Source organism: Schistocerca americana, chromosome 3, assembly GCF_021461395.2.
Source record: "Schistocerca americana isolate TAMUIC-IGC-003095 chromosome 3, iqSchAmer2.1, whole genome shotgun sequence".
NCBI lineage: Eukaryota > Metazoa > Arthropoda > Insecta > Orthoptera > Acrididae > Schistocerca > Schistocerca americana.
In genome coordinates, this window is record NC_060121.1 from 147,361,147 (window position 1) to 147,387,061 (window position 25,915).

The 25,915-nt window shown below is 37.7% G+C and overlaps 1 protein-coding gene across 1 annotated transcript in view; it reads left to right on the top strand.

Moving 5' to 3' along the window:
* The window catches only part of LOC124607131 (phospholipase A1-like), a 123,121-nt gene that overhangs the window by 24,967 nt on the left and 72,239 nt on the right, over positions 1–25,915 (top strand). Inside the window, exon 3 of the mRNA XM_047139337.1 lies at positions 24,038–24,159. Within this exon, the coding sequence (XP_046995293.1) occupies positions 24,038–24,159 (122 nt within the window). The remainder of the gene's footprint in view (positions 1–24,037; positions 24,160–25,915) is intronic.

Consider the following 25,915-nt stretch of genomic DNA (forward strand, 5'->3'; position numbering starts at 1 on the left):
CCGGTGAAGGCTTGCAAATGGTGACTTCTGCCCAGACGAGATGTAACAGCATCAGTGGGCAGAGTGATGGCCAATGCCCTGAAAGTGGGCCATGACCTTAACATCAGCAACACTTCGTTGTGCTGTGACAGCATTCTACAGTGGTGGATGCCTGAACTTAGGTGGCTCAGGCCCAACAACATCCGCCATGAAGGTGGAGGCAGCCTTAGGCAGGAACAACACAATCAGCAACATTGTGGCACCAAGTTCTGCAAGGAGATTCAGCACAGGAAGCAGTTGGCCTTGCCCAATCTTGATCCCATGGCTGCAGCTGGCAAAGCCATCATCTCATCGTCTGGCGTGGCCCTCGTTTCATCTCCATGCTGCTAGACTCCAACTACCTCTGCCTCAAAATCCGCTACTATTTATATGGCTCTGGTGTCCTCTTGTTATATTAAAACCCTGCAGCCAGCCACCTAGCTCATAGCAAGAGTATTCCCTTGGTGTGTTGACACCACCCTGCCTATTCCGGCTATTACCACTGTATGGTGCAATTTTCTGCTGAGGGCTGGTAGCCTGTTTCACAATCCTTCTTCATGTATGTGGCTATGACCCATATGATGCCACAATATGCTTACCATATTTAGTTGAATCTAAGCCACACTCGAATCTAAGCCGCACCTGAAAAATGAGACTCAAAATAAAGGAAAAAAAAAATTCCCGAATCTAAGCCGCACGTGAAATTTGAGACTCAAAATTCAAGGGGAGAGAGAAGTTTTAGGCCGCACCTCCAAATCGAAACAAAGTTGGTCCATTGTAATATGAGACACAATTTAGGTCGGATGAGTGATGATGCAGCTACAGTTATTTGATTCGAGTCATAAGCTTAGCAGTTAAGCTTTATCAGGTAGCCATTGCTATGCGTCAGGCGCTCCATCTGTATTTATATGGGTACCCTTCCTTTTTCGCCTGTTTCGTCTGGTTTGAATTGATTGCTTAATTTCTTTGATCTGATAAGAGCTGTTCTCTTTGTTATAGGTGTTTACATCACTCTAAGCTGAAAATGCATTACTGTACTGTGTCATGCATTGCTTGTCACATTCTGATAATGAGAGTTTATGACCTGTTGTCACTCGCGGCATGACCGTCTTTTGTGCGCACTACCACCACTTACAATTTAAAAAAAGAAAGAGGAATCGTCTCATTGGTGAAACGATAGCAAGAGACTGCTATTTGCTGTTACTTACACTGCTGCTTTCTTTGATAATGATCAACAAGAATCAAATAATAGACTGTGTATGATAGAAAATGATCTGAATGAGAGTTTAGCGAAAATTTTTCTCCGTTTGAAAATCTTTGTATATGCCTCTTTAGTACATTACATTATGCACGGAACTTAGAGACATCTTATATTTAAAAATCATCAGTTGCTGTGCTTCATTTCTGACTGTATCACTATTAGGCATAAGAATAATACGAATATAAACATGACATGATATGTATATTCTTCAGCATTTGCTGTTGTCTCACTATAGTATCGCAGTTTATTAGGCAGACAGGATTTAAATGAGATAGCAGCAAACACGAAAGGATACATGGCAAAATGTTTATACAAGGGCAGTTCAATAAGTAATGCAACACATTTTTTTCTGAAACAGTGGTTGTTTTATTCAGCATTGAAATACACCAGGTTATTCCCCAATCTTTTAGCTACACAACACTATTTTTCAACGTAATCTCCATTCAATGCTACGGCCTTACGCCACCTTGAAATGAGGGCCTGTATGCCTGCACGGTACCATTCCACCGGTCAATGTCAGAGCCAACGTCGTACTGCATCAATAACTTCTTCATCATCCGCGTAATGCCTCCCACGGATTGCGTCCTTCATTGGGCCAAACATATGGAAATCCGACGGTGTGAGATCGGGGCTGTAGGGTGCATGAGGAAGAACAGTCCACTGAAGTTTTGTGAACTCCTCTCGGGTGCGAAGACTTGTGTGAGGTCTTGCGTTGTCATGAAGAAGGAGAAGTTCGTTCAGATTTTTGTGCCTACAAACACGCTGAAGTCGTTTCTTCAATTTCTGAAGAGTAGCACAATACACTTCAGAGTTGATCGTTTGACCATGGGGAAGGACATCGAACAGAATAACCCCTTCAGCGTCCCAGAAGACTGTAACCATGACTTTACCAGCTGAGGGTATGGCTTTAAACTTTTTCCTGGTAGGGGAGTGGGTGTGGCGCCACTCCATTGATTGCTGTTTTGTTTCAGGTTCGAAGTGATGAACCCATGTTTCATCACCTGTAACAATCTTTGACAAGAAATTGTCACCCTCAGCCACATGACGAGCAAGCAATTCCGCACAGATGGTTCTCCTTTGCTCTTTATGGTGTTCGGTTAGACAACGAGGGACCCAGCGGGAACAAACCTTTGAATATCCCAACTGGTGAACAATTGTGACAACACTACCAACAGAGATGACAAGTTGAGCACTGAGTTGTTTGATGGTGATCCGTCGATAATCTCAAACGAGTGTGTTTGCACGCTCCGCCATTGCAGGAGTCACAGCTGTGCACGGCCGGCCCGCATGCAGGAGATCAGACAGTCTTGCTTGACCTTGCGGCGATGATGACACACGCTTTGCCCAATGACTCACCGTGCTTTTGTCCACTGCCAGATCACCGTAGACATTCTGCAAGTGCCTATGAATATCTGAGATGCCCTGGTTTTCCGCCAAAAGAAACTCGATCACTGCCCGTTGTTTGCAACGCACATCCGTTACAGACGCCATTTTAACAGCTCCGTACAGCGCTGCCACCTGTCGGAAGTCAATGAAACTATACGAGACAAAGCGGGAATGTTTGAAAATATTCCACAAGAAATTTCCGGTTTTTTCAACCAAAATTGGCCAAGAAAAGAAATGTGTTGCATTACTTATCGAACTGCCCTCGTATTTGTATTATTCTTATGGTAAAGAGAATACTGCACGTGATTCACAATTCATAAAAGTTACTATCAGCAACCATCTCTTCTCACAGGTAGGAAAAAATTCAGAATGTAGAGTTGGCCATATTGACAAACATCCCGAACAGTCTTGCCAGTCGGATTTTCGTAGTACACTGAAATGCTACTACATTCGAAGACGAACAATACGGAATTTGTCTTTACTTCATTGGATAATGTATGAAAATGCAGTGGTCGAAACTCGGGGCAGAGAAAAAAGCTCGTCTTCCACCTTTTTTTTAAAATTTATTTACTGACGCAGAGGTTTTGGTGGCAGTATTTATCTATGTGCCTGCAAAGCATGCCTGTGTAGCGCTGCATATATTCAATGGCATAAGTAGTTGTGGTGGCACCTACCAACATTTTTTGGAACTTCTGCCTACTTTGCACTCGATTCTAAGCCGCAGGCGGTTTTTTGGATTACAAAAACTGGAAAAAAAGTGCTGCTTAGATTCGAATAAATACAGTACTGCCCAGTGGTAGCTTGACACAGTCCTACCTGTAGCTCATTACAGATTATTCCAAGTTATACTAAAATTAGGTAGGGACCAGTGCCAGATACATATGGGGGGCACACGGGGCACACAGCCTCCCCTTGCAGGAGCTGTCCACATTGCCACTTGTGCCGCCCTCACCAGTCAGCCTGCACGCTATTCGTTCATATCTTTCGTCAGTCAACTCAACTGAATTGAGTTATCGAGTAGTTGCACCTTCCTATGTAGCACGCATGTCCACGTCATCACATTTTATACACTTCTGTCTGGAACATAGATGGCTAACACATACCTACAAGAAAAGTTGTGGCCATTCTAGTGATCTCGATACGTTATTCTGTCTGGCATTTGTTCAAGAAAAGATACAAATATCCTATTGTTTCCTTGTACAGAGAAGCTTCAATACATAGCATTATAAATATGGACTATTCGCCAAATAGGAAACTAGTTTACATTCAGAAGCAGAAATATTAAGACTGAAGAATGAATAAGCAAAAATTCCTAGCTGTAGCAAGTGTAAGTGTGAAGATTAATCAAGAGAGAGAGTGATCAGTTGAGTGTAAAGTATTAATAACAGTAATTTAGCTAATTCTCAGTAAAAATATTGATACAAGGATCGTAACAATATTTTTACCAATAATGTAAGAATATTTTCCCGTACCTAACTCATATTGATGCATATATCTCTGGTAATAGTAATGTGGCTGAGGTTGACAATGAAGGAGGATTGACTTAATGGCTTAGCTCTGTTGAACACTCACCCTGACATTGATTGTCCTACTGATGATGTAATTAACCAATTTGCCACAAAGAATAGGCACATATAATTCATCATTTAAAGAAGAGAACCACAATTGTAACTTTTTAATGTCATAAGATGGCGTTGTCTTGTATATCTGTATAATCAGTATAAATAAAACTTTCTTCAACTTTACATGTGACTTGATTATTTTTTACTACGATAAAAGTAGAGGTAGCTCAAGATATATTTAGTGCCCCCTCCTTGAGATTTTTCTCTATCCACCACTAGTAGGGACACTACACAATAGATCCAAAAGCATTCTTTGAGGGCACTCATATAGCAACTCCAATGTGATTTGATCATTGATGGCCATTGATCTGTAAGAAACTAGGAAGGCATTTAGCACAGAAGGTGATTTAACAAACCCTAAGGCTTTTAACATTTGAATTTTGAATTCATGGTCAACCTGTTCTGCCAGCCCATTTCAGGGTGGATGAAATGGAAAGGAGGGGGGTGGGTAAGTTCCATTGAAGGTACAAAACCTACTGAAATTAATAGTTGTGAACTGAGGACAATTGTTGGACAGGAGCATATGTAATTGTTCCTCTATTGTAAAAATCTGTTCCGAGGTTTCCTTTGTGGCCACTATTGTTGTCAGCTGTAGGTGGATGACACAGAGGAAGTGGGAGAAGGAATCAATGATGAGTAACCATGCAAACCCCAAGAAAGGGCCTGGAAAATAAGTGTGAACTCAGTCTCATGGTTGTGTCTGGTCTGGTCATGAAGAGAAAAACTGGAGTGCTGCCAGCTGGTTTGCCTGGCAAAGAGCACACTGTCAATCCATCCCTGTATCATCATCTTCCATACAAGGCCTGTAGATGTAGCAGTGTGCTATTTTTTCAACCCTGAAATCATCCAGTTGCATTGATGTAGTAGTTGGACAAAGCAGCAATGAGATCCTCCCCTCACTCAATAGCAGTGGACATCTGCATGCAAGCATTTGAGTTGAGTTGTTTGGGGGTGGAGATCAGACAGCAAGGTCATCAGTCTTATCGGATTAGGGAAGGATGGGGAAGGAAGTTGGCCATGCCCTTTCAAAGGAACCATCCCGGCATTTGCCTAGAGTGATTTAGGGAAAACACAGAAAACCTAAATCAGGATGGCTGGACACAGGATTGAACCATCGTCCTCCTGAATGGGAGTCCAGTGTGCTAGCCACTGCACCACCTCACTTGGTGCAAGCATTTGAACAAATTGCATTAGGCTCTACACAATTCTACCTGTGCTGTTTGATATGATATATGGACAACACATTTGTCATCTGGACATTTGGAGAAGCAGAGCTGCATAAGTTACTTTACCACATCAACAGCCCACATAACAACATCCAGTTCACCCTATAACAAAAAAGTAATGGTTAAATCCTGTTCCTGGTTGTGGATAGCTACAGAACTCCCAATTTCAAAGTGGGACAACCAATACCTAGATGTCAAATCCCATCACCATCTGGCTCAGAAGTGTTCCATCCTACACACACTGCTTGAGCCCACTGTATCATTGATAAAATTGGTATCAAACAAGAAAAGAAGGTGCTGTGCAACACCTGTCAAGTCAAAAGATATGACAGTAAAATTATATGAAGAACTACTTTTTTTAAAAAAAAAAAAAAAAAAAAAAAAAAAAAAAAAAAAAAAAAAAAAAAAAAAAAAAAAAAAAAAAAAAAGGGGGCCCGCTAGGGGAGTTAAATGAACAGCTTCTGTTGTTGCACTTACTTTATGACAGAGACATCAGTGATCAAATAGGCCAGGCTCTTCACTGAGTACAGATCAAACCGGTCCTTTGAAGTGACCACAGGACCCAGGGTTTAATAGGGTCTGCTAAAGATGCACATATGAAATAAAATGTGAGTACAGTGCCGCCTACATTGGGGAAACTGGAAGGCCTGTTAGCAACAGCATTGCAGAGCATGAGTACTTCACTCAGTTGGACAATATGACAGAGCACCACTTGCAGAACATTACTATGATTATGGACAGACTGTTGAGTTTAAGGAATCATGAATATTAGGACACAGTCTGTAGTGATTCGAAAATTTGTGTAAATTCTAGAACCCCTCAGCTTTCTAGCATCTCAAACACATGATATTCTAGATACAAGTGTGGGATGGTAAAATCCTAACTACTGCATGTCTCATGTTTGTGTGTGCAGATTTAAAACAGTCATGGGAAGAAAGTAGACGCAGGGTCAAAAGGCACCGACAAATACTTGTCGGGCAATCCATAGATGTGCTAGTGAGTGTGAATGGAAGAACCATGGAATCTATATGCAGCTTTGTGCTTATTGTATCACTGACTAATGTTATGTGAACAAGAACAGTTGAAAAAGTACTCATATAGACTCTTGACTCAGCATTGTTATGGGCAAGACGTTTTTTCAATCTCCTTTTCTGAAAGTCATGGTGTCTAAGCAGACTTTCTTCTGAATGTAAATCAATTTGTTTCTAACATATGAGAGACTTACTGAAGTTACAAATTATGTTGAAAGTGAGAATTTTAATTGTGCTTGAAAGTCAAATACATCATTGATTGATGAAACGTAAAGTTTGTATGGCTACTTATTTCACTCAAGAAGTCAAGAGAATTTCCAGCAGCCGGCTATCCAGTAAAGAAAAGTGGCTTCAAACCCCAAGTAAGTCATCCCGTAAAGAAGTGGAATGTGGTTTGGGGAAATAAATCAGTATAACCCAGAGCCACACTCACACTTTAAGTTATCAAAACATTAGAATGTGGCAACCTGTGTGAAAGGACCAAAAAAGCAGGAACTTTCAGTCAAAAACGAGAAAAGAAGCTGTTGTGTGTTGCCATAGCAACCAAACATAATATGACAAGGGATTTACTCTGAGACATGGAAATATGTTCAAGTATCTAATGGAGCAAAATTTGAATGAAAAGTAGGGAAGACATGAAAAATTCACAATGATGAAACAGCAAAGAAGGTTTTGACGTATCTGTCTAAGAAGAAATATGCATAGAACGCTTCAACCAAGAACATCCAGTGCGGGTAGTATACAGCTTTCACACATCTCCTCATTAATCATTATATATAAAAAATTATACTCATTGATGTAACTGTTCAAATACTTCCCACTTTAACTTTTGTAAGTCAGTTTTCCATGACTCTTTCCCCAGATGTTAAGTCAGCTGACCCAGAACTGCTGCTGCTTCTGCATGCACACTTGATAATGCTCCAGCCACCATAAAAGATACATAACAACAAAAGATACTTGCAGGTAAAGCTCATCAGGTAGTGCATTCTAAACCAAAGAGCACAAGTGTCAAGAAACTGTGCTATTACAGTTGTAAAAACCACGTAGACTGATTTGATAAAACTCTGCATGCAAGTCTATCCTATGTAAGGTGCTTAAACTCAGAATGACTATTGTAACCTATATCTATATCAATCTGCTTGTTGTGTTTAAACATTCTCTCTACAGTTAATACACTCTATACTTCCCTCCATTACAAAATTGAATATTCCATAGTTTCTGTTCTCTTCTTGTCTGTGCTGTTCATCGCTCAGATTTCTCCTCATATACTGCTACACTCTATAATAAATGTGTTTGAAAAAGAAATCCTAATACTTAAATGTGTATTTGATATAACATACAAGCTCTTCTATCACCAGATGACACTGTAAATTATTTTTGCTTCACCTGTCATCAGTTATTTTGCTGCCCAAATAGCAAAACTACTACTTTTAGCGTATCATTTCCTAATCAGATTCCCCAAACAACACATAACTTCACTGAACTACACACTGTCACCTTTATTTTGCTTGTACTGATGTTCATATATTACATAAACTCGTTTCAACTTTTATTCATTCTGTTCAACTGATCTTCCATGTTTTTGCATCTCCAAACAGAATTAGAATGACAGTTGCAAATCTTAAAGTTTTTATTTCATATCCATGCACTTTGATAGTAACTACTTCTAGATTACTTTATATATGTGTATGATAAGAAAAACAGCCACATTGAAAAAAAAAAGAAAAAGAAAAAGAAAAAAGGTCACTGCTGTTCCTACTATACTACTCACCTGCTGCTCTTTTATTGCATACTCTAGTATGCTGTATTGAGGCCTTCACCCCAAGTAGCCCTAATACTGGTTTCCATGCTAGTCTGTCTTGTCCAAGTCTCTTTAGACAAGCACTTCCATGCATAGCCAACATGAAAATTCCTTGATGTCTCTGGACATGTCGTATCATATGATCCTTTCTTTTATCAACTTGTTCGTTCATACACTGTGTTCTGCAAATCTCATCATACGTAAGAGCCTCCAGGAATGTGGAACAAATCAAGGTATTCGTAGACAATGCAGAAGCAACCACTGCTACTTTTATAATGAGTGCTAAGAATGAATTACAACTAGTGCTAATCTACTCACACTAATAATGTTAGTAATTACTTCTTTATTATTTTATGTATATATGTTAGGATAAAAACACCTACTGTGAGAAGATCCACTACTCCTTCTCCTACACAGCTCAGCTGATGGTTACATGTAATGCTCCAGATAAAGTATTTATCGGACTCCAAACTGGTCTCTCTCAGCTGGCTATAATATGACAAATTCAAAATCTATGTAACACAGATACTGTAGAGCATTGATTATACAAACATTGCTCAACCAAACAACCACTTAACCATACTTACCTTTCTTATGCACCCAACCCCTTTCCCCACCACCACCACCACCACCACCACCTCACCATCGCTCACCCTTCCACACCAATGACCAATGCCAAGTTGCTGACAATGGTAACCATTTGCACTTCTTTATGATCACTTGTGTCACACTTGTGATATAAAATACCTAAACATTAATGTGTTGTCCTTTCTGTGAGAGATAAATATGAGATAATAAAAGGTTAGAGGGAATTGAATCAGCAAGTAAGTTATCTAATGATATGAGATTGGTAAAGCAACAAAGCATCAATTTTTATATATGTTTAAAAAAAATCACAGATTTTACATCTAAGTTTGATTCTACTGATGGACTGGCGAGTCATAAAACTTTGAAGTGTATCATGAACATGGATCTAGATGATGCTGAATACAAGTGGTTTACACAAAAAAGATCACAAGGAGAACCTGTATTTGGTCCTCTTCTATGTGAAAAGGCAATTCAATTTGATGAAAATCTTGGAGGGCTGTTGAAGTTTTAAAAAAGCACCAGGTGGTTAAAACACTTTCAGTCAAGACATGACATTTGTGAGTCAAATACAAGAAGAAAAACTAGCTGCTGATTCTTTCCAGATAAAACTACTGGTGGTATTGAGGGAAGAAGATTGTGCATTCAAAAATGTTTACAATGCTGATGAAATTGGGCTTAGTTGGAAAGCTTTGCCAACATGTTAATATGTATGTGATGCCTATTGTTTACATCTCAGAAAAGAGAGTCTGGGTGCATAGTACAATTTTCACGGAATGATTTATGGAAGTTTTAGTACCCTCTGTAGCACCTCCTCAGTTAAAGAATGGTAAAAGGGAGAAAACATTACTACTCCTGCTTCTTGACAATGCAGCAACTCATCCACCATGTGATATCATAAACAAAAGGAATGAGTCCATAAAAGTGGTGTTTTGTCCACCTGACATAATCCCCTTATCAAACTCCAAACTGGTCACTGTCAGCTGGCTATAATATGACAAATTCAAGATCTATCTAATGCATATACAGTAGAGCAAACAACCCCTTAACCATATTTACCTTTCTCATGCGCCCTGCCCCTTACCCCCCACCCCCAATGGATCAAGGGGTTGTTGAGGCTGTCAAATGGCATTACAGATAACATATGTTACTTAAGTTATTGTTAGAAAGAGAAGAGGAGGAAGGAAAATGTCTGTTAAGTAATCATAAAAAAATGTTAATTTGAAATATGCATGTTACATGATAGGAGCAGCATGGGATAGTGTAAAGGAACAGAATTTGGAAAAAGCCTGGAATAACATATGCAACATAGTGGAAAGTAGTCAAAGTCTAAGAGAAAATGATGAACAGAATGATATGTCTGACATGCTCTATATGCTAAAGAACTCAATTGCCATGAATGTGATGAAGAAGACATTCAAGAATGGATGAGCGTCAATGATTCAGAGCCAGGGTACCAAATCATGCAGGACAGTGACACTGTAAATCTTTTCATTAATAAAGCTGACACTGCCAGCATCTCATCAACTAGTGGTCCAAAAATGAAGAGGAAAAATGCTGGCTGCTTCTGAAGCACTTACATGTTTAGATATAGATACTGCCTTGTGACAGTCTGAAGCTCAAGATGGAAGTGGTCGGCATCAGGTATATGTCCTGAAAAAGTGTGTCATTTAGCTGCTTGTAAGTGGGTAGGCTCCCTTAGACAGAGCAAAATTAACGACGTTTTAAGCATTGATTCTATATATTTGTGCTGTACATGCAAAATGCATATGTATTACATACTTTTGATTAGTAGGCTGTACTAAATGTTCCTATTGCATTTGGTTGGTTGGTTGTTTTGGGGAAGGAGACCAGACAGCGTGGTCATCGGTCTCATCGGATTAGGGAAGGATGGCGAAGGAAGTCGGCCGTGCCCTTTCAGAGGAACCATCCCGGCATTTGACTGGAGTGTTTTAGGGAAATCACGGAAAACCTAAATCAGGATGGCCGGACGCGGGATTGAACCGTCGTCCTCCCGAATGCGAGTCCAGTGTCTAACCACTGCGCCACCTCGCTCGGTATTGCATTTGCCTTTTTAATAATAATAGAGATCCATGTTATTATAAATATACATAATTTTTACTGGTAAACTGATAAATAAAAGTGTACAGTATGATTATGAGAAAAAACTGGTTTTCCAAACACCCGTGTCCCCAACTTAGTTTCGATAATTGACACTCTACTGTATTAGAGTTACACATAATTTACATTACAGACCCAAATATTCCAACAAATAGTTGAATGGATGGCTAATGAGGTATTCTCAAACTTCGTTTTTCACTATTTGAGGATTTTTGAGTTCCTGCCTGATGCCTACCGGAAACTGTTTTAGACATTTCCACCTAAGTATGAAACCATAGAGAGCATTTTGTTGTTGTTGCAGGCTTCAGTTTCATGCACCTATACATATTACCTGTTTATCTTTAATAACTACTACAGCCTAAATACATTTGAACCTGCTTACTGTCCTATTCTCCCCTTGAGTTCCATTTATAGTTTTCATAACTAACACTTCCTTCGATTACGAAATTGAACATTCCTTAATGCCCTAGGATATGACCAATCAAACAATCCCTTTTTTTGATCAAGTTGTGCCATAAATTTATTTCTACCTCCTCATTAGTTACACTATCTAATCTTCTTCAGCAGTCCTTTGTAGCACCACATTTTATAAGCTTCTATTCTCTTCTTGTCTGAACTGCTTCCATCCAGATTTCACTTCTGTACAAGGCTACACTCCAAACAAACACCTTTAGAGAAGACTTCCTAGTAAATAAATTTTTGTTAACTGTTAACAAATTCCTCTTCTTCAGAAATGCACTATGGCCAGTTTGCATTTTATATCCTCTCTACTTTGGCCATCATTAGTTATTTTGCTGTCAAAATAGCAAATCTCATTTACTACTTTTAATGTCTTTTTTCCTTATCTCATTCCTTCAGCATTTCCAGAGTTAATGTAACTATATTTCATTATCTTTGTTTAAATCAATTTTCTTGTGTTTAGAAATCAGAAGGAATGATCTGTTTTTCTTGGTAAAAACTTTCTAAAGCAAAGATCACATAAATATTTCTTTATTTACAAATCCGTTTCTACAGACTTTGCTGTTGCCTTCAGTTCTTCAAAAAATTTTGTTATAAAACATTTTCATTTTGTGTTGAAACCTCACACCTAGTTGTCATATTAGTGCATAAAATACAGCGCATAATGCAAAGATTTGTCACAAATAAAACATTTACAATCAAAAAGCACCTTGTGCACATGGCCATGTCCATAAATGTAGCACTCAAAGATGATAGATACATTATAAAAATCACAGTACACCATAAAAAGCATGGTGGCACATCTGTTTACTTTAACTAGACATGGTCTAATTGTTGAAGATCCACCTCAGATGGTGTATAAGGTACAACTTTTTACCCTTGTTTTGCTTTTGTTATTGTTCATCTTATAACATCTTTTCAAAATAAATTGACATTCTGTTCAACAGTTCTTGAAAGGCCTCTGCTGTCTCTGAGAGAAGTATATTGTTATAAAGAAACCTCGACATTTTTATTTCTTCTTCCAGAAATTTTAATACCTTCCCAAATTTCTCCTTGGTGTCCTTCACACAGCGCTGAATATAGGTTTTGTATAACATTGGGGATGGGCTACAACTTTGTCTCACTCCTTTCTCAACCTCTGCTTTCCTTTCGTGTCTTTTTGTAACAGCATCAGATTTCTGTACAAGTTCTAAATAACCTTTCACTCCCTGCAATTTATCCCTGCTTCCTCTAGAGTTTCAAAGGCTGTATTCCAGTCAACATTGTCAAATGATTTCTCTAAATCTACAAATGCTATGTGAGGTCTGTTTAAAAGTATCTGGCCTTTGATTTTCCCACACAAAATAGAGACGATAGCATGGCGCCACTGTACACAATAAAGGAAGAGACCTTTATGTGCATAACACCTTCCAATGCATCAGTCACTGCCTGTTGATCACTGAGTGAGGTGCTACACAATGTGTTTGTTGTGTTATTGATTCTCTCAAGATGACTGAATGTGTTATGCAAAGATACTGCATCAAATTTTGTCAAATGCTTGGTAATTCTCAAAGCAAAACAATTCGCAAATTTGGCAGGTGTTTGGAGAAGATGTGATGGGTGTAACGCAAATTAAGGAGTGGTTAAACCAAGTCAAAAATGGCCACACATCAGTGGAGATTGACTAACGTTCTGGCAGGCCCCATACTGCTCGGAGTGGAGCTGTTGTTGAGAGGGTGCAAAATTTGGTGATGGCAGATTGTTGTTTGACCATGCAGGAGATTTTCCAAGAAGTTGGAGTGAGTAAAGATTCTGCACATGCAATTTTGCATGATGATTTGAACATGCACTGAGTGGCTGCAAAATTTGTGCCCAAGTTGTTGTTGCTGGAACAAAAATACCTCCGTTTTGACATCTCACAGGACCTTCTGGACATCACCAACACTGATCCTGGGTTTCTGAACACTGTGATAAATGGAGATGAGGCATGAGTGTATGGTTATGACCCGGAAACAAAAAGACAGTCTCCAAGGCTGAAGAAAGTGGGGCAGGTGTGAAACAAAATCAAGGTGATGGTGACTGTCTTCTTTGATGTCCATGGAATTGTGCATCAGAAATACACACTGGAAAGACAAACAGTGACAAAGGATAATGTTGTAGAAGCTGAAGAAGTGAATTATAATTTGTGCTGCGGCCTGGACAAAGGAGTACTATCAAGATGTTCTCTGGCGGCTGTGTGACACAGTTCCTCACAAAGGACCAGCCATGTGGATGGCAAAAAACTAGCAATTGCATCACAACAATTCCCCCACACATTCGTGCCACTTGATCCAAAATTTCTTGTTCAAACATGGAATTACAACTGTTGGCCAACCTCCCTACTCTCCAGACATGGCTCCTTGTGGAGATCACGATGATGAAACTGAACACTATTCCAAAAGAAGACTTTCAGAGGTGTTTCTAGCAGTGGAAGGATCGGTGGCCTAAGTTTGTGCAAGCACAAGGGACCTACTTTGAAGAGGATTAGAGTCCCAACCCCGTCAGGTATTAGAAATATTTTTTCTGGCAAGAGGTAGGGTACTTTTTAGACAGGCCCCATAAACGTAGGTTTGACTTTCCTTATCCTACGGTCTAAGAAAAATCACCTACATTTCTCCCAAACCTGAACTGATCTTCACTTAAGGCCACCTTCTATCAGCTTCTCAGGCTATATGAAGATTATTCTTACTTCTGCTACTGTGATAGTGAATTGGAGAGTCCATCTTAAATTCTCTATTTTTATTAACAAGAAGTACCATTGGTATGTGTAAAAATCCCTAGGTGTCTGGAAGATATTCTTCTATGAACCTTTCGCAAAATTATTGCATGCTTCTGTAGAATGCTGTAGAACAGTTTTGAGTGCAAGTATGCAAAATACACAAGCAATCATGTCTCAATGTCAACACAAAGGGAGGGGTTTCTAAGAGCATAGCAGGCAAAATGGAGCTTTTTGGTTCACTTATTTACATACTGAGGCAGTATATTAGCAGTATAGATGGCCTCTCATAATCCTGTGTATGCCCATTGATCTGTCTAGTCTAGTCTAGTCTATGTCTAGTACGTGTGTGTTATACATTTTTATTGGAAGTAGAATAATATGAGTTTTGTAACAATATTATGAAAAGGGATGCTGCTACTCACCATATACCATAAAATGGGGTGAATAGCAACAAATTTGAACTTTGGTTGAAAAATTTACTTGTTGTTTGTCATGTTCAAACAAAAAAATACTACCCAAAACTCAGGTCTGTATTGCTCTTATCATGATATTATTATCAAATTATTTTCTTTCAATAAATTTAAAAAAATTAAACATGGTGTTTCTAATCACCCTGCAGATAGGGGTGAATAGAAACAGTGTTATAAAACTATCATTTTTTTAAAGCAAAGAGAGGTTTCTAAAAGCTATGAAATATATTTTTTCTATTATAAAATAAAGAGATAAATATTTATTTCAAAAGATAGTGGTTTATTAATATTAAATGTAAGTAAAATATACAAATATGTTCATTTCTCATGGCTAATCTATTCAAACTTAAGGTGAACAAACAGAACACAGCTGTTTACCATGAGCATGGTACTGTATTATTAATAAATTGTTAAATCAGACAGATTATACTCAAAACATAGCATGTCTTTGAAATGAGCACTTGAACTGAGAACCGGTGATGTCAATTTTAGGATGACATCATTTCTTGAGATAAAAGATTCTTCTTCAGTCATTGTGAACTTTTTGGTTTGAGGAACTCTTTTTAAAAATGTTCCAACAAAACCATTGTCAATAAGGTAATTAACTTTGCAAACATAACATCAAAAAGATGATGTTTTACCATATACTTTGACCACCATATAGTCACCTTGGCTTATGGAGATACCAGTATTTTCATCTAGATCTGAAGGATTCTAAGAGGACAAAATCAAGTCTTCATCACTGTCCTGCACTGAGTATACATCTTCATCCTCTGATGATGAATCAAAACATTTTCTGTTTTTCTTGATTTTTTTTTTTCATTGTCTTGACTTGTTTAGATGTACAAGGGCTTGGATCACAGTAAAGTGAAGAATTGGCGGTTACATCCTCCCCATCCATGTCCTCAAAGTCATCAATGCTAACACTTCTGCCAGGTTGGACATTAACTTTTGTCATTTTTCTCATTTGTTTAGGAATCTGGTCTTGTCTAAGACTCTGGAAGAGTTCTTTAAAACTGTTGTCAACAGCATTAGTGGATTCTTCAAGATTGTTCTTATCCTGGTTTTTATTTACTGGTGTACCGGTACCAGTACCTGGGAGAATTGACAACACTTTATTGTGGTCTAGATGCACAATCCCACATTTCCTAAAACCTGCAATAACATTTCTTTTCCTTCAAGGAGTCACACAACTTTTTCAAAAACAGAGGAAATTTATCCTTAGGAACTGTCACCTCATTTCTTCCTGGGCCTTTCTTCCATTCTTCCAATATTTGTCGCCAAGTAGTTTTAAGAGCCCAAAAAAATGCCACATCCAGTGGTTGTGTCAGGTGTGTTGAATTTGCTGGTAGGAATATAAATCTTATGTCATTGTCCTGACACAGCTTAACTGATTCTATGGACAGATGTGAAGAATATTGTCTCCAATGAGAAATTTCTTACCTTCCAGCTTTTTCAGGTATGGAACAGCAACTGTAAAGATCCAATCATCGAAGCAGAATGAATCGAACAAGGCAGATTTCGTCCGGTTGTATCTTGCATATTTTGGCCCACCTTTCGTCCAGCTTCAATGTAAATGCAAAGCCTTATACACAATATAAGGGGGTAGTATAATGCCACCTGCAGCAGCTGCAAACGTTACAGAGATTGATGCCTTTGAGGAGTTCATGACCCTTTCGGGTTATTTACTTCCCCTCTGTGTGACTATCTTTCATTTTCCTGGATCATCTGTCAGGTTTGTCTCATGATAATTTATTATATTAGAAGGCAGCACAGTCTCCAATTCCTTTGACAGTTCATCAAAGTAACTGTTGATAGTTTCTGGAGTGTTGTATGTTTTGGCACATTCACACTGCTAAAGTGTCGCCTCATAAATGATTCCACAAAATCATGACCAGGGAGATTATTTGTAAACCTTTTCACTTCCTTCCCCCTTCTGTCCAAAGAATCCTTTACTAGAAGTCTTAAGGTTGTAAAGTCAATGGGATAGCCCCACTTGCTGCTTATTTTCAATCTCTCTACAAGCAGCTTCTCTTCTTCAAAAGACAAGGCACTTTGTCCGCCCTGAGGTTTAATGGTTGGTGCCTGTTTTTAGGTGTCTGCATAGTATGCTAAAATGAATCCTGTGTTTTTCAGCTGCTTTCCACAAGCTAAACCCCTATTTGCTGTCAGAGAGGGCATTGTTTGTATGATTAGGTCTGTATTTTTTGTAACCACCTCCTATGATGGGTTCGTATTTCTGTTGCATATTTGAACAGCAACTGTGAAACAAGGAAGATATGTTAGTTGTGCATGTAACATAACTAGATCCAAATGGTTCAAATGGCTCTAAGTACTATGGGACTTAACGTCTGAGGTCATCAGTCCCCTAGACTTAGAACTACTTAAACCTAACTAACCTGACATCACATACATCCATGCCTGAGGCAGGATTCGAACCTGTGACTGTAGCAGCAGCATGATTCTGGAATGAAGCACCTAGAACCGCTCGGCCACAATGGCCAGCTAACACAACTAGAAAATTAAATAGTATTAATATGTCATACTAATAGATTTTGTTATTGTGGGGTGAGTAGAAACACCAGACTTCATATGTTTCTATTCACCCCACAAAGTTTATAAACATAACCTAAAAAAATTGAAAATTCACAGACCTGGTTTCATTGAAAGTGAAACAAAAACCAGCCCTTACTGTTTTATGTAGATGTTATATCTAGTACTTACAATACCATTAACTGCCGTATGTAGAATACATGTTTACTTACCAAAGAAGTTCATAGTAGGTAGGAAAACAAATTAAAAACTATCGACAAGGACAAACATTAATCTACAATACTGCCAACCCAACTAAACATAATTTCCTTGTTAGTTTGAAGTGATGCCAACCCAAAAACAATAATAGTTAAAATTAATCTGCAGTACAACCTTACAGTATTTAAAGTAGTTGTGCATATGAAGTTTTGTTTCTGTTCAGCCCGCTGTTTCTATTCACCCCACTGTATGGTAGCAGAGATGCTGAGTAGCAGATCGGCACTACAAAAATACTGTCACAGTATAATGGCCAAAAGATTATATTATGACAGTCTTTTTGTTGTGCCTATCTGCAACCCAGTAGCTCTGCCATATGGAAAGTAGCAACTTTCCTTTCCATACTACTGTTACGTTACATCCTAAATTTTCCGTTGTTTGATAATATAAGTTTTATAAGATTAATGGTTTATTTACTTCTATTTATTTATTCATTCATCTGTAGACAAATTTCTTTGTAAAAAAGTCACTGTTGTAGAATCCGTGCAAAATACTGTGGCCGGTAGATGTTCAGATAGCAGGGTATGCATGGGAAGAACAGTAGTGGTGGGGGCTGCCGGCAGGCGCTATAGGGGGTAATGCTGAGGGCTGGAGGGGCTGTCCCATTCTAAACTGAAGCCTACACTCGCATTCTTTGCAAATATTAAGTGGGCCCCCTCCACATCCACACATGCTCGGTGACCAAAAATATCTGTCACCCCTGCTTTTGTTAGTATCTAAAGGAATTTCACCAAAAATGTAGCGATTTATTTTCACCTGGCTTGTTAACCATTTTTAACTTTCAGAGAAGTGTCATGAGTGGCAAATTTTGAGTAAAAGCTACACATTTCTCTTGTTGCCATTATAAAATTTGCTTCTTTTGCCAAAATGCAGTGATGTTTACGCAGTCTCACCTAACTTACATGTTGTGCAGATGCAATTGTGAGAGAATTCTGAAACAGCAGTTTACTAAGTGAGGAAAAGTAAGGTCACTCTCTATGCAAAAGCACATCCTCAGTAACAAATAAATATATAATGCCTTTACTTAAATCCATACCATTTCTCACTTCACCAGCTATCGATGACCCGTAAATATTATATTCTTTTATGAAAAAAGTTTGTAGTTAACAACATAGATAATGAAGTTTTGCATAATAGCCACATGGAAAATACTCTCCTCTTTGCATGCTGTCACTTGCGAAAATCTCATTTCGATATCTCAAACCATTTATGAAATATGAGGAATGTTCTGGACATTTCACTCTGGCTTTATTGGTGGTGTGGTGTGATCACAAAAGAGTGTGCTACTTCAGATCAGTTTTCTCAAAACTGCAAACAGATAGAGACCTCGACCCAAGTCTAAAGAAAAATTCAATGTGTTAGCTAAATTTCATATACAGCAACATATTATGCAATAACCACCAAATGCAAAATCATAGTGACCCCTATTTTTCATTGCAAACTTTTTTGGATTTTACACAGTTTCTTACTTCCACATAAATATCATAATAACCATGACCATTAAGAAAATGGTGGGCATATCATAATGAACCTGACATGTAAAGCAAAAATTTGTTTTTTTAATGAATAGATTTTTTGAAATCATTTGAGAAAGATTCCAGGGCATGTGCCTTGATTCTGTCATCACTGACCAGCCAAAAGGTAGTCTACAGTGTCGGCCTCCCCTTCCAAACAAAAGAATGAATTTGCTCAGTGCTTTGGACAAAAATTAGTCTCTGCACATTGACCACCATATCCTGCACAGGCTCCACATACATATATGCATTATTTATAGCAGAGGAACCTAAGATGAGAATAATGGAAGAAACAGAATATGTGCAAGAAATTCATGATATAGTATATATATGATATTCATCACTTAATTACAAAGGTGAGGTTAAAGCAATGGATTCAAACAAGAGAAATGAATCACAAGCCTCCTCTATTGGTTTTTAGATTGCATGGAACGATTAACAACCTCGACATGTATTGTGCTGCTTACGTACGTCATTTATCTTCTTTGGCTGCTTTGTTATTGAGCAAACTGATTATTTATCCATATTAATTTTTAATGTGCAAATTGAGAAGAAACTAGTGGCTTCATAGATAGGTAATTACACAAACACTCATTTCAGATCCTATTCTACTCCAGTGTACACTTATTCATAGTTGTGGTAAACGCTGTTCAACCAAATGTATAAGGTTGTACAATATCAATGTAACTGTGTCAAAATGGTCAACGGGGGTAACTTCTGCTATCATTCAAGTTGAGAAGAGATAGATTAAGAAGTTGACATTGTTTGTCTTCCCTTGTTTCCCATCTTAGGTATCAGTTTTGTACTAGAAAATGGGCTTACAACACAAAACAAGGTGATACAAAAAAATAAAGTTTTGTGAAACAACGCAAAATATGAGTAAAAACCATTTTTTTGGAAATATACTTTAAGAAATGTTTTGAAGTTACAAATTTCCTTTGTATTTTTTATCTCTTTTGGCAGTTTATTATGTACCTTGACTTTATTGACTTATTTGTCTGGTCCTCAACTTTTGCCTTCTATCCAGGTACAAACACACATTATCTCTCATTTAGTGATTATGTATGGAGCTGTTTGCTGCCTTTTGAAGCTTAATAAGACTAAGCTGTTGGATGTGAATTAGTTGTTACCCTGTTCCAGTATTCTCCTGGCTGTACATAGTATAGGTGTACTTTGGCCCTTTATTAATATATTTGGGTCATCAGAAAACATTACAGTTTTTGAAGATGCCCCAATTGTCCCAACTAAATCATGTATATAAACCAAGAACAGGAGCAGGCCAAGCACTGAAGTTTGCAGAACAACATATTTAATATTTTCCCACTGTAAATTTAATTTTATTCCCATTATATCATTTGTTTATGTAACCTTCTGTTTTTTATTGTTACAATACTTCCAAGGAGGACAACCTTTAATAATAAACCCTGTTAGTTTCCCTAGCAAGATCGTATATATCCTTCTCATTGGAGACGCTGTTATGGAATCAAAACTGAGCTCAGAAAGATGTTTCAGTATTCTTCATTAAGCTAACTTCTCTAAAATGTTTGAGAACATAGGAAAGATAAAGATCAGTGTAAGTGTAGTTACAGGTCACTTGCTTATCTCGTGTTTGTATACTGGTGTTATGACTGCATACTTCAAAATTTCAAGAAATAGCCTTACACCTTGTCATATGACTGGTCACAAATATAATTTAAGGGTATCACTATCAAGTCTATTTTAGTATTTTTCATCACCTACTAATTTGTGTGATCTTTCTAACAGATGAATTGATACAACTGATATCTGGTGGCAGAGTATGCATTGCTCATATAAGTAAGTTTCTTGGATCTGCTTTGATGGATTAATTTTTGTTCCCAAGTTTCCAGCTACTATTAAGAAGAACTCATTGAATTTAGTAGCCAATGATTTGAATTAAATATCATCTGTCTCACTGCTACTGTCATCTTAAAGTTTAAGGTCATTTTCCAACAAAATTTATTTATTTGGAGCCTAATGGGAAAGAACTAAATTCCTCATTTACCATGTGTCCTTCATAAATATCTTTGCAGCTTTCATCCTGTAAATTCGCTCTGAACATTGTACTTGAGTCAGCTTTTACAATTCTATGAACTTTTCCTTTTCCTTTTTTAATGGAAACTGATTGATCGGGATGTATTATTGCTGCCATTTGCTTAGATAAATCATTTAATATGGGGCTCACATCTGTTTTGTTTGTTGCACTCATTCTATTCTTGTTGAGAGTGTTACTGTGGGGGGATCAAACTGAAGCTGGACATCAGAAGCTTCAGGTTCCCTTGATCAGAATTATCTGAGATGAAATCTATGTTGAAATCTGCACGTAAAGTCACTTCCCAGTTCTATGTATTAAATTTTATTATCATCTCCTCTAATTTCTTAATAAAATTTTAAATAAGTTAGAGGACTTTCTTCTATGTTTTCAAGATTGTTACTGAAGTAAAGCACTCAAAGAGATTTTTAATTCGGTACTCATTGGGGTCTGTGGCCTGGGGCTTTATTGCATTTTATGTTTAAGTAGCCACTACTCCATTCCTCATACTGTGCCTGCAGCAATGTGATACTAACTTCTATCCATCTATGTGTATCTGACCAATTTCTACAATTTCCAAGTGACGTTCTGTTACACATAGTACATCTGTAGAAATATCTTCATATTTTTCAGTAACCTGTATTTGTCTGAGTTTTATTAGTCAACTAGCTTCTTGTATTTTTATGTAAATGTCCAAAAGTATTATGATTGTTATTACCCTTTAGCAGAAAAGGAGGGAAGTGTCACTAGCAACATCCATGCCTGTATCAGTATTATCCAAATTTTCATTGGTTACTGCATGTTTCATCTTTCAGCCTTCTTTTCTTCACTTAGTATGGGCTTGTCTTTTCAGCTCTTGATGTAAAAACTGTATGCTAACTTTTGATCTTCAAGTAATTTTATCATGATGCCATGGACTATTGTATTTGAAAAAAAGTGAAAACATTCCTTATCATCAATGCTTACTATCAATTAACTCAGTTATTAATGTTATAAGGTTATCAGTGCATTAATCTTATAGGATAGTAAGACCTATCCAGAATATAAATGAAAATAGACACTTGTTATAGGAAGATAGTCATGAAGAAATTCAAATCACATTGTATTAAATAACAATACTCTAGATGTGGAATAAGGAGCAGTTCTTAACACTCTAGATTTTATGCAGCTAAAAGACTACTGTTTTTGTAAAAACGGAGAGGTTCACTACAACTAAAGTTTTTTGTTGTAGAATGAAAACAACGGCCTAGTCTTTGAGCTTGCAAATGTTACTCTTAAAACTCTTGCAGTCTTTTCTAAACACTAGCTCAAGTGAGCTTTAATGATATTTATTGCATATGTACGTACCAATTTTTTTCTATTGTTACAGGAATTTATTCTGTTTTATCAATGTTTGTCTTGTAATATCTGTTTGTATGTACAGCCTTAAATTTTGATATTCCCAATACTGATAATCGTCTTCAAAATCATTAGGTATTTGTTTATGCATTGCAGTCTCCATTTTCATTATGTCATTTTGTAGCAGTTATTATATAATTCTATGAAACTTTACAAACTGCAAATAAAAACAGAAAACCTATTTTTATTTGATACATTCTAGGTGGCAAATTTGTGAGTGCTGTTAATCATGTAATCTGTGTGGAAACTAACACCAGTCAGTTTATAATTTTTTTAAACTTGTTATTGCCACATCATCCACTTTTTGAGCCACTGGAAGGTCATCATCTGATGGTGTGCTTTTACAGGAATATGATACTTAAAAAATTATTCATTATATACCAGGATAAAAATACAACACTTATACCTTGATCAAAATAACTTAAGTGACTGACAGCCAAGCATGGGGAAGGGCAATATTATAGCTGAGCCTTTCTGTTATGCATAATTCAGAAACTGCGTGCTGACGTGTAGTAAATGGTTTGGTTAGTGGGGCAGGAATAGTCTTATCACTTTCCTGTGCACTGTTTCCACTAGTTAAGGACATTGTACCACATAAAATAAAGACACCTAATTGAGAAATAATGCAAACAGTGAATACGGATCATGATTGTTACTTTACTAGCCATAAGTGCCATCTGCAATTAACTATGACAACTGACACCTGAAATAGCAGAGTGACATTACATTTGTGAACAGCACAGAAGGCATGATCAAGCAAGCTCATTCTCTGATCAGTTGTTGTTCTGGTAGCTGTCCTGTAAACAAGTAGCTGTCAGTCACTACATTATTGCAATCCATGTATAGATGTAAATGATTTAGCACACAGTCTGTAATTACATGGTTTGCACATGATTTAACATACAGTGTACAAATACACGATTTGTATGCTATTTGATAATTCATGTGCAATAGATAGTATGTTTTCCATACTAGTAAATAATGGTCCTTTTTAGAGTGCCATAATTATAACTTCTGGGAGACTAGCCACTCATAGTGCACAATATAAAGTTCTTGTAAATGCTCACAATCTAATGATGAGTCTGCAGTGGCTCAAAACATGGCTAATGGGGCAAATTGTCTTTAAAAATTGATATACGTAATTGGTTGTAGTTTCCACAAAAATAACCGGATAGGGAAAGTACTTCATGAGGTGTTGTTATCATCAAAACAGTGTAACATGAAAGTCAGTTTACATGATATGTGATTTTGTTTGCCATGAAAGTTTACGAGAATCTTTTTTTGCAAATCCTGTGAATGAGACCATGAGATTGTATGATGTGTCAGACAGAACACTGCACTTCTAAGCTCACAGTATTCTCACAACTTCGCATAGCATTTTAAAAAATTACTAACTAAATTCTACATATTCTTTTTCCAATGTTTTCCAATGCTGTTCAGGTGCCTATGACATAAGACTATGTCCAAATTAGAAACATTCATAGCTGCTGGAACTTTTGCATGATACAATGAGAAAAATTAATTTGTCTTACTAATACATTTCTTTCTAGGAATGATGAAGAAAGTGAGATGGACTGTGAAACTATTGGAGGCTTTAACCCCGTATGGCCTACTGTGGTGCTTTCCCATGGTTGGATGAGTGAAAGTAGTGATATGGATCACATCAAGAATGGTAAAGAGCTCCAATAATAATGTTTACTTGAGGCTTAACATAAAAGGAATCACTTGCTTTTTTTATAAGTCTATGACAAGTTTAACATCACAGTTGGATTTCAATATTTTTACTACCCTTCATTTCATAGCATTTATTCACTCAGATACAACACAACATCGTATGGATGTCATTAAATACATGCACAATTTGCTGTGATAAAGAATACCAAGTCCAATAAAAGTTATTGTGACATATCTCCATATTTTCATGAATCTTTTGCCTTTTTTATGACAGTCAGATGAGCATTTCTCAATGTTATCTTTCAATAACCAACCAGCAGTCATCGCCAGACTGAAAGCACATGTTGCAAGCGGTTTCCATTGTCCACTGAGGTGACAGAAATCATGGGATAACTCCTAATATCATGTTGAACCTCTTTTTGCCCAGCATAGAGCAGTAACTCGACATGGCATGGACTCAACAAGTTATCTGAATTCCTCTGCAGAAGTACTGAGTCTTCCTGCCTCTATAGCTGTCCATAATTGTGAATGTGTTGCTAGTGCAGGATGTTGTGCATGAACTGACCTCTCAATTATGTCCCATAAATGTTCAGTGGGATTCATGTCAGGCAATCTTGGTGGCCAAATCATTAGCTTGAATTGTCCAGAATGGTCTTCAAACCAATGGTAAACAATTGTGGTCTAGTGACATGGTACATTGGCCATTCATAAAGATTCCAACATTGTTTGGGAATATGAAGTCCATAAATGGCTGCAAATGGTCTCCAAGGAGCCACACATAAGCATTTCCAGTCTATGATCAGTTCAGTTGGGCCAAAAGATCCAATCCATTCAATGTAAACACACCCCACACTGTTATGGGACCACCACCAGCTTGCATTGTGACTTGTTGACAACTTGGGTCCATGGCTTCATGGTGTCTCCAACACACTCAAACTCTACCATCAGCTCTTACAAACCAAAATTGGGACTCATCAGACCTGTCCATGGTTTTCCAATTGTCTAGAGTCCAACCGATATGGTCATGAGCCCAGGAGAGGCACTGCAGATGATGTCATGCTGTTAGGAAAGGCACTCAATCATCTACTGCCATAGCTCATTAACATCAAATTTCACTGCACATTCATAACGGATATGTTTGTCATATGTCCCGCATTTATTTCTGCAGTTATTTCACGCAGTGTTGCTTGTTTGTTAGCACTGACAACTCAACACAAACACCACTGCTCTCAGTCATTAAGTGAAGACCATCAACCAATGCATTGTACATGGTCATAGATAATGTCTGAAATTTGGTATTCTCGGCACAGTCTTCACACTGTGGATCTCAGAATATTGAATTCCTTACTGTTTTCTGGAATGAAATGTCCCATGCACCTAGCTTCAACTACCATATTGTACTCAAAGTCTGTTAATTCCTGTCATGTGGCCATTTTCACACTGGAGACCTTTTCGCATGAATTACCTGAGTACAAATGACAGCTCTGCCAAGGCATTATGCTTTTATACCTTGTGTACATGATAATGTCACCATTTGTATATGTGCATGTCACTATCCGATGACATTTGTCACTTCATAGTGAAATGAAATGAAATGTCATGTGGCTAAGGCCCCCCGTCGGGTAAACCGTTCGCCTGGTGCAGGTCTTTCGATTTGACGCCACTTCGGCGACCTGCATGTTGATGGGGATGAAATGATGATGATTAGGACAACACAACACCCAGTCCCTGAGTGGAGAAAATCTCTGACACAG